The sequence below is a fragment of the Asparagus officinalis genome, chromosome 2 (assembly GCF_001876935.1).
Source record: "Asparagus officinalis chromosome 2, Aspof.V1, whole genome shotgun sequence".
Lineage (NCBI taxonomy): Eukaryota > Viridiplantae > Streptophyta > Magnoliopsida > Asparagales > Asparagaceae > Asparagus > Asparagus officinalis.
Genome location: NC_033795.1, coordinates 20,850,802 through 20,861,341, shown reverse-complemented (window position 1 = coordinate 20,861,341; position 10,540 = coordinate 20,850,802). Strand labels below are relative to the sequence as shown.

The 10,540-nt window shown below is 40.2% G+C and overlaps 1 protein-coding gene across 2 annotated transcripts; it reads left to right on the top strand.

Moving 5' to 3' along the window:
• Positions 355-10,291, top strand: LOC109830477. 2 transcript variants are annotated; one of them, XR_002244305.1, is made up of 4 exons: positions 355-774; positions 7,787-7,881; positions 8,158-10,007; positions 10,104-10,291. XR_002244305.1 is itself a non-coding variant. In XM_020397741.1 (4 exons), exons 2-4 carry the CDS (start codon positions 624-626, stop codon positions 9,943-9,945), a joined length of 2,034 nt encoding a protein of 677 aa, XP_020253330.1. In that variant the 5' UTR covers positions 355-522; positions 594-623; the 3' UTR covers positions 9,946-10,187. The 2 variants fall into 2 exon arrangements, 1 of the variants encoding a protein (XP_020253330.1); XM_020397741.1 differs by having other exon boundaries at positions 355-522; positions 594-774; positions 8,158-10,187.

Genomic DNA, 10,540 nt, shown 5'->3' with positions numbered 1-10,540 from the left:
AACATCCCTTGCACGCAAAGAAATACTGAACTTAACAAATATCAATTACCGCTTAATCCCATCCTTATTCCATTTAAACAAAATTATCCCCCATAATGCTTATCCAACACCCTTTATCCTAAAATTTCAAAGACAAAAGAGACCACAACAGTGACGTGACGAGAATACGACAGCAACGGATAAGGATCAAAGGATCCCGCAGCTCCGAGGGTTATTTTCGTAATCCCTCTCCCCCGAAAACCCTAATCCCCTGTTTCTACTCCACGTGTCCTTCGATTCTAAATTACACCGCTGCCCCTGATGACGTGCGCTCGAACCGGTCTTCTCCACTATAAATAGGCCCCGCCCCCCGGCTCCGGCGAGAGAAAAAGGACAGCGGAGCGAGAAAATATCAAGAAATTCGCGGAGAGAGAAAATCCTTTTTTTGCTTGCTCTCTCTCTCTCTCTCTCTTAGGGTTCGCTGGTTCTCGTTCTCGAACTTTAATGTCGGTCTCGATCTAGAGCAATAGGCAGCTGAGCTCTGTTAGATTACTCCACTTCTGCTTGATTTACTCTAGTTGATCTGGGATTTGTTTTGATATTTTAGGTTTTAGATTGATTAGGGTTTGGTTATCGGATTGGTGATGGCGTCGTCGAAGAACGAAGGGTTTTTGACGGCTGAGCAGAGGGAGGTTCTGAAGGTTGCAGCGCAGAATGGAAAGGCTTCTGGCGGCGGGAATGGGGTTCGGCACGTGAGGCGGTCGCATTCGGGGAAGGTTGTGAAGGTGAAGAAATGTAAGTTGGGTATTTTTTTTTTTGTGTTGGAACTATTCGATTTTTCTGGCTGTCTGATGTTTAATCTTTGAGATGTTTGAATGGATTGATGAGTGCTTGTCAGTGTACGTTAGTTTTAGAATTTGGGTATTTTCGTGTATTGGATTTGTTATGCCCAGTAAAGCATATTGATTGCCTTGGCTGGTGGCGTGTGTTTTAGGATTTTACGTCGGGCTTAGATAGAATTAGGATCTCAGGAAAAGTTAGGCACCTTCCTCTGTATCTGTTAATAGCGTCGAGTTAAATTTTCTTTTCTCCATGTGTTCCGTGGCTACCAGAGACTGGTTTACAGAAAAGTTGGATCTTTTGTACACATCCTCGGAATCATATTTCTTTTGATGGTTTTCCCTTCCGGAAGAGCTAAGTGCGCGGTGGTAAATTAGGATGTCCAGCCTAGCATATTGTGTTTAGAAGTTACTGAACCACATAGCATTTGATCGCCACACGGTTTCCCTTTTGAGGTTAGAGTTGTGTGCTCATGCTTTTTGCTGTGTATTGCACCGTTTCACGGAGAGTGGGTTGTTGGGAGTACTGCACGTGTTCTGAGGATTCACAAATTTGCCGAGATAGAAGGCACACAAATCAATTAATAATAGCACAAACTCAAACACAGAAGTTTAACGTGGTTCGACAAATTGCCTACGTCCACAGGGCAAGAAGCGGATGAGTTTTCACTATAAAGAAAGAGAGTACAAAATACAGATTACAATATTACTCAAAAGCTCACAAATAATCTCTCACACTAAACTCTCTAATCTCTCACAAATCCTCAAACAAATTGCTCATAAAGAACTCTCTTTTTTGTGCTCAAAATCTCCTTCAAGCTATCCCAAAACTCAACCAATATGATCGGAAACCCTAAACAAATCGTGTTTTTATTTATATTAAATAAAAATCCTAAACAGTGCAGGAAACCGAAATAGGCCCAGATCCGACTCGCAATCGACAATTGAAATCGTCACGGTCGACCGACCAGAAAGACATAAACATAAAATCGACTACAGGGTTTGACGGTCGACCGCAACGATCGACCGAGATCGACCGCGACCTGTGTCGAAATTTTCCCTGCATTGTGCATGTTTGCGGTCGACTGCGACAAACTCGGCGATCGATCGGACAACACTCAAAATGTTCCCAGCTTCAAATTTCCTAAACCTCGTCAATGTGTTCGTCATTTCTACAATTCTCCACCTCGACGAAGTTTTTCCAAAACTGAGCCGACACCAACCAAACCAAATATCCCACTTGTTGCGTTTAATACGAAGTAAAACAATTCACGACAACAGACTCAATTCACAATAAGTCGGGAACTGAAATGAGAATGCGAACAAACTTCAAAATGTCGGTATCAACCCATCAAATCGGCTGCATCAAAAACCGACTGTTTACGTATCTTTTTGTCCAAGGAATCAAGCCTCACGTAGTTCACCTAAATGGTCGCAAACGACCTCAATCAATTAGAAGAATTTTCAATCCTTCACCAACATCAAGATCATCAACACTAACTAATTTGCATCTGATAACACCTGCTACAATCGAATCATGATCCTGAACATCAAGTTCCTGATCCTCAAACTCATCATCTGTATCACCATCAACAATATCTCCAATCTGTGTCACCCCAGCTGGAATCCCAATCAATACAGAATGATCTGAAGCATGTGGAATAGTTTCTATCCAATATGAAGTAGCATCATTCTCCACCCGTTGTGATACATCTATAGTCTGTCCTAAACTCTCCACCTGCTAAGGTCAATTGGCTCTCTCATTGAAGCCTCATCAAAAGTGACATTCCCAGACCAAAGTTCTAATTGAGTTTTACCTCCTATCACAGAAGTTAACAACTCTTTAATAAGGTGACTCGAATATGTCAAAGCATCAATCCAGAAATTCTTCTGCAAACCATCGCTTGACCACAAACACTGATCCTTCTCCAGCAAGACACGGTTCTCCAACTTTGCTACCCCATCTAATTGCCCCAAGATTTTCTCTTCAATGAAGTGTCTCCAATTGCCTTGAGCTCGACACGAATACAGAAACAGATCCCTCTTGTACTTCTCACTAAAATCAGAACGGAGTACCTTCATCCTTCTGTCTTTGTTACACTTCTTTAACATGTTTTAGACTACTAGGACTTCACTCAAACGGGACTTAGTTGCAACCCAAACATGCCTCGAACAGTCATCAACAAAAGAAATCAAATACATATTACTTCCCAATGATGCCTCCTTGGAAGGCCCCATAATGCCCACGTGAACTTCATCGAAAAGACCCTTAGCTCGGTGAATAGAGGTCAAAATTTACCTCGGTCTTCTTGCTCACATCAAAATATTCATTGGACTTCAAACTGTAGGTCGATGCACCTTTCTCCAAATCAATACTGGAATGACCAAGCTTTCAATGTCATAGTCTAGTCGAATCAATAGCAGTCGTTAATTTTTCACATGTCACCGTATGTCCAATCAAATAGTACAGGTTATTATTATTGACATCTTTCATCACAATCAAAGAGTCTTTCACAATCTCGAGAACCATGTCCTCAATATGAACTTTCAGATCCTTTCCAACCAAAAGCTCCAATGGAGATCAAGTTCTTCCTCAAAGAAGGAACATATCTCACTCCATATAACTCTTAACCATCCCATCAAATATCTTGATGTAAATTTTATCTATCCCAAGGATCTGTCATGCACGGTTATCACCCATGTATATCACACCACTATCTAGCTTCTCAAACTGAAGAATCATTTTCTTTTAGGGCACACATGAAAGGTTGCACCACTATCTAATATCCACTCCTCCGAATAGTCAACTATGAGACTGATAGAAAGTGAATAAAAAGATGAGTCAGAAAGATTACCATCCGATATGACGATGTTTGTTTCTGATGATGGTTGCTGTCCCTTTTCCTTCTGCTTGTTCTTCATCCATTCACTGAGCTTTGGACACTCCTTCTTCTAATGATTGCACCAATCACACTGATCTTTGCCAATTACAGGATGTCTTATTCTAGACTGTGACTTCCTATTCTTCTGATTTGGATTTTTTTCTCTTACGATCAATGCCTCTGCTATTGTGTCACTTGTAGACTCCTTATCTTTCTTTCTTAGTTGGTAATTCACAAGAGCAGTAGTTACCTCACTATACGAAAGAGACACCTTCCCATTAATTAGGTAAGAACAAAGGTCTTATATTCCTCATCTGATAAGAAACTCAATAATAACAATGCATTGTCCTCATCTTCTATAATAACATTCACATTTGTCAAATCCGCAAGAAGCTTCGAGTAGATGTTCATGTGATAACTAATTGAGATTCCCTTCTTCAACTGAAAACGGTGAAGTCTCATCTTCAAATGCAAGCGGTTCTCAACACTCTTAGTCAAATACTTACTTTTAAGAATCTCCCAAAACTTTTTTGCAGAAGTCTCATTCATCACATCATATTTTAGATCCTGCGTTAAACAAGACCTTATAACACCACACGTCGTTCGATTTATCTTCTTTCAAACCTTATCTTCTATATCATCCGACTTGTCATTCAATTCCAAAGTATCTTTCAAATTTTACGCATTCAGCGCATCCAAAACCTCACATCTTCATAATCTAAAATTATTCGTGACATTAAACTTCTCCACATCTATCTTCGTAGAGTGGATATTCAAACTCTGAATGGTCTTCACGCACCATCCTCAACACCTTCTTTCCCAGACAACTTCCACAAAACACCAACAACCAATGCGGAACAAACTAAAGTATAGATTCAAACTGAGAAAAGATAAATTCTTTACCAAAAAGATCCCATTTTTATCTCCAATTGAAACCCTAAACGAGCTTCCAAAATGATTTATTCCACCTAACCCCAAGCGTAGAGCTTCAAGCGTAGCCTGAAGCTCTGATACCATTTGTTAGGAGTACTGCACGTCTTCTGAGGATTCACAAATTTGCCGAGATAGAAGGCACACAGATCAACTAATAATAGCACAAACTCACAAACTCAAACACAGAAGTTTAACGTGGTTCGGCAAATTATCTACATCCACGGGGCAAGAAGGGGATGCGTTTTCATTATAAAGAAAGAGAGTGCAAATAGAGATTACAATATTACTCAAAAGCTCACAAACAATCTTTTAAACTAAACTCTCAAATCTCTCACAAAACCCTCAAACAAATTGTTCAGAAAGAACTCTCTTTTCTGTGTTCAAAACTCTCCTTCAAGCTACACCAAAACTCAATCAATACGATTTGAAACCCTAAACAAATCGTGTTTCTATTTATATTAAGTAGAAATCTCAAACAGTGCAGGAAACCGAAGCAGGCCCAAACCCGACTCGCTGTCGACCGCCGAAATCGTTGTGGTCGACTGACTAGAAAGATAGAAACATAAAATCGACTACAGGGTTTGACGGTCGACCGCAACCTGTGTCGAAATCTTTCCTGTGTTGTGCACGTTTGCGGTCGACCGCGACGAACTTGGCAGTCGATCGGACAACACTCAAAATGTTCCCAACTTCAAATTTCTTGAACCTCGTCAATGTGTTCGTCGTTTCTACATGGGTAGGTGTATATTTCTTTAGTGTTTGGGAGTTAGTTGGAGGAGTTACACGGGCCCAAATAGGTGTTAGACAGGAAGTTATTGTTTGCTCTAAATTGAGGAATTGTAGCTCCGTCTTATCTCAAAGAGAGGATTTTTTGGGGGTTTGGGGAGTGGGGTGGGGGGGTGGGGTGGGGGGACAGAAATGGGAGACTTCCACCTTTGGAGGAGGGTATTGGGGTTTCACATAGTGTTGGGGGGGGGAGGATAGCTGCCCTTTTAGTTGCTTTGTTCGCTCAGTGGTACCTCTTGTATATATGTACATTACATAAGATTATAATTATTTTCTTTCATTGTAGAGCTGCGTGAGTCTAGCCTTAGGGCGCGCAAGTATTTTGCATTGAATAGCACAAAATCATATATGATGATACATTAAACTGTTAAATTAAGGATACAAAATAGGAAAGAAAACATAATAACATGATACAGCGTTACGTCAATTCATGACATATGATGATATATTAATCCATTAAATGAACAAAATAATAAAAAAACATATAACTATACATCAATTCATAATATGTTTTTACAATTCAATTTATTTGCTTTAGATTTTGAAAAGTACATTCATTTAATACTTGTTTGTTTGGTGTATGCAGATTATCTTTATTGAGTGAGCTGTTGTATTGAGTTAATTATAGGTATTATTGTATGATTGAGGTGATCCAAGCATTAGTTTTTGATTTGATCAGGAGTATGACGACAATGTTCTTTTTTCCCCCTTGGGGCCGAAGGAGCGTGGACAGAGAAAGTTTTTTTGCACTAATGTTCGTCAGATTTGATCCACCCCCCCCCCCGCCCGGGCCCCACTCCACCCACCCACACCCCCACCCCACCCAAACAAAAAAAAAGGAAAAAGAAAAAAGACCCAAAAAAAGAAAAAAGAAAAAAAGGTGGTGGCTTTCCATGTGCATGAGTTAGGCTAGTGCAAGACTTCAGTTTGACAATTTTGGTTTAATCAGGCAGTGGAGTGGCATGGTCAGGTTAAATGTGAACCTATCTGATTAGATAGTTGGATTTAATATTCGTGCAGAGTTACAAAATTAGATATGATGATTTCGCTTGTGTCTAGGGCTTGTGTCTGTTAGTTGTTACTCTTGATGGTTTGATATAGAACTTTGCCTGCTCTATCGTCTATTGCTACTTCATGAATTATGTATGTCCTTGGACTTCAGGTATAAGTTTTAAAGTTCTATCCTCGAATAGATTAAATTAGAGCATCCATGTGGGCAATGAATTCATTCAGAGTGAGAAACATTCTTTTTCTTATAGTTCTTTGAAGAATTGGTCGTTCAATTGCTGGAACCTCCTCCTGGGCTGCAAAGCTCCTCGATAAGTTCTATCCTCTAACAGGTTAAATTAGAGGATCCATGTTGACAATGAATTCATTGAGAGTTTGAGAATCATTCTTTTTCTTCTTTCAGGAATTGGTTGTTCAATTGTTGGAACCTCTTCCTGGGATACAGAGCACCTATTTAAAGAGATGTGGTTCCTCGACTGCGAGGAAGTTTTTCTGCTATCCTAGGAAAACAAATGAAAAATGCTAGAAAGGGGTTAGAAATTGGATATGAACCCTGTAAAACTGTAGGGAACTTGATTTCGTCCTTGGACTTATCTATATTTCTAAATATTTTACAGCATACACATGTATTTTTGAGTTACTTTTAGTACTATGAGTTATGTTTATTAATCTTTTCAATCATTTAAATTTGTTATATTATATGTCTCATGCATGTTCAATATGTTTATCTTAGGTCTGAATTGGCTACCCATGCAAATCTCGAGTTCTTCCTTTAGGTTTTCATTATGCTTTTAATGGAGGTTGCATAGTTTATTCTTGGAGATTTAGGTGGTAGGTATGGATTTGATTGCTTCTACTTTATTAGTTTTTATTTTGTGTTGTTGGACAAGGATAATGTTAAAGTTCAATTTTTACTTGTGTAGTTGAAGTTGGTTCCTTGTGCAGAAAACTTGAGTAAGATTTACATATTTTCTTACTTATTATTATTTTTGACGCAAACTGGTTATTTTAGTGGTGGATCTGTCTGATGATGTAGTTGATTGAAAAGAAGTTGGTGGCTCTGATTCCAAATAGTAGGTACTGAAAGAATTTTAGGGAGGAAGACAATGGATTTAGGAACTTTCGGAGGGGAAGTTGAAAAGGAAGAGATTTATAGTGTGGTGACAGGAATGTCTCAAGAGTGTGTCAATGTGCGCACAGTAAATTCATTAAATGTTATTATTTGGACTTCTATGTCAATCATGAATTTTCTTTTCAATAAATTTTAAAATGTGGATGATAGTATCTATTTTTCTTACCATCTGCTGTATTGGCCTTTTTATCATGTTCTGTTGTTTATTGCTCACACTACTTATGCAGCTGGTGCTGGTGGTAAAGGAACATGGGGGAAACTTATTGATACTGATTCTGACATGCACCTTGATCGCAATGATCCCAACTATGACAGTGGTGAGGTATGTTCTCTCCTTGTCTCCCTCCTATGAAGTGCGTGGGATAATTTTTAGGCTGAATATGGACTTGAGCGGTAATTAATATGGTTTATTTTCTATTCTCATGTCTTCAGACGAGGGATTGGTAGTGTGGCTTAATTTATACTAGCAACTGGCAGACAAGAACATAGTGTCTAGTTGGTCCTTTCGCTCTACTTCTAATATCACTAATCTGCTAATTCATGGCGAGGGCATCTTTCTGATAGTCCTGTTGTCTCTTGCTTCTTTCTGTAATGACAGGAACCGTACCAGCTGGTGGGTTCTACCGTTTCAGACCCATTGGATGATTACAAGAAGTCTGTAGTTACTCTAATTGAGGAATATTTTAGTAATGGAGAGGTGGAATTAGCTGCCTCTGATTTAAGAGATCTTGGCTCAGATGAGTTCCATCCTTACTTCGTGAAGAGACTTATCTCCATAGCAATGGACAGGCATGACAAAGAGAAAGAGATGGCATCAGTTTTACTGTCTGCTTTGTACTCTGATGTAATAAGCCCAGTTCGCATTAGTCAAGGATTTTTCATGCTTCTTGAGGCTGCAGATGATCTAGCAGTTGACATACTTGATGCAGTTGATGTCCTGGCTCTTTTTATTGCCCGTGCAGTAGTTGATGATATCTTACCTCCTGCATTTCTTGATAGAGCAAAAAGAGCACTTTCTGACACATCTAAAGGGCTTCAGGTAATTCAAACTGCTGAAAAGAGCTACTTATCAGCTCCCCATCATGCGGAATTAGTTGAACGACGATGGGGTGGTAGTACCCACATCACTGTCGAAGAAGTGAAGAGAAAGATCTCAGATTTACTGAAAGAATATATTGAGAACGGAGATACAGCAGAAGCCTGTAGGTGCATAAGGGAATTGGGGGTCTCTTTCTTCCACCATGAGGTTGTAAAACGTGCTCTCGTGCTTGCCATGGAGTCACCAACGTCAGAGCAACTTATATCAAAACTGCTGAAAGAAGCATCAGAGGAAGGCCTAATCAGCTCTAGTCAGATGATAAAAGGGTTTTCTCGGTTCAGTGAAAGTCTTGATGACCTGATTCTCGATATTCCCTCTGCTAAAGATTCTTTCAAGTTGCTGGTTCCAAAATCAATATCTGAAGGATGGCTTGACCCTTTGTTTCTTAAGCCTTCTGGTCAAAATGGCGAGTACAAAAGTGAAGATGAGAAGCTAGCACGGTATAAGGAAGAAGCAGTCACCATAATCCAGGAGTATTTTCTTTCAGATGACATACCTGAACTCATCAGAAGTCTTCAAGATCTAGCTGCTCCTGAGTACAACCCTGTTTTCGTCAAGAAACTGATTACACTCGCCATGGACCGAAAGAATAGGGAGAGAGAGATGGCGTCTGTTCTTTTATCTGCACTACGGGTGGAGATCTTTTCATCCGACGACGTTGTAAATGGATTCACGATGCTTCTGGAGTCTGCAGAGGACACTGCACTGGATATTTTGGATGCTTCCAACGAGCTAGCTCTATTCATAGCTCGGGCGGTGATTGATGATGTATTGGTTCCTCTAAACCTAGAGGAGATTACGAGCAAGCTTCCACCTAACAGCAGTGGAAGTGGAACTGTTCATATGGCACAGTCGCTTGTATCAGCTCGTCATGCAGGCGAGAGGCTTCTAAGATGCTGGGGTGGAGGAACCGGTTGGATAGTGGAGGACGCGAAAGACAAGATCGCAAAGCTTTTGGAGGAGTATGAGAGTGGAGGTGACGTAGGGGAAGCTTGCCGATGCATTCGTGACCTGGGGTTGCCCTTCTTCAATCACGAGGTGGTTAAGAAAGCTCTTGTAATGGCGATGGAGAAGAAAAATGATCGTATACTTGATTTACTGCAGGAGTGTTTTGGCGAAGGATTGATCACCATTAACCAGATGACGAAGGGTTTTGCTAGGGTTAGGGATGGGCTGGATGATCTGGCTCTTGATATTCCCAAGGCCGAGGAGAAGTTTGGGTTTTATGTCGAGCGTGCTAAGAAGAATGGCTGGCTTTTGCCGACTTTTAGTGCTGCTGCTGCTTAGGAGTGATCATCCATAGTCTCATGTGGTGGCTTTTCTGGAAGCCCTATCAGCTTTGAGAGCAGGTATATGTATGGTCTGATTTCGCCGTTCTATTTCTAGATACGTTTCAAAGTTATTAGGGATGTTCTCCCATTTAATGCCCCCCCTATTTCATGCAGTCTTCTTTGTTTACCGTGGAAAAGGAACATACAAACTCTTTTATCTTATGAGTCAGGTTTACTAGTTCTAGATTTGTTCCCTCCTTTTAGTAGGTGTTTTCCATATGAATCGGGGACCTGGTGCGTTTTGTGTGCGCTCCTGTGTTGTAATGTTAGTAGCCACATGCTGAAAGTTTCAGTTATCTCCAGGGGGGCGTTATGTTGTTTCCTCCACCAAACATTAATTGGCCCTGCACGATGTATTTGAGGTGGAAATCTTGGATTGTCCAAGGGCTGTTCGTTTCGCAATTTTTTTTGGGAAATCAAAGAATAGGAAACATATTTCCTATAATATTTATTTTGAGGTTGTTTGGTTGGTTTAAAAAAGAAGGAAATTGTAGAATAGGAGATGAGATGAGATGAGTTGTCACCTTATTATTGGATGGTGTGAGTGATTT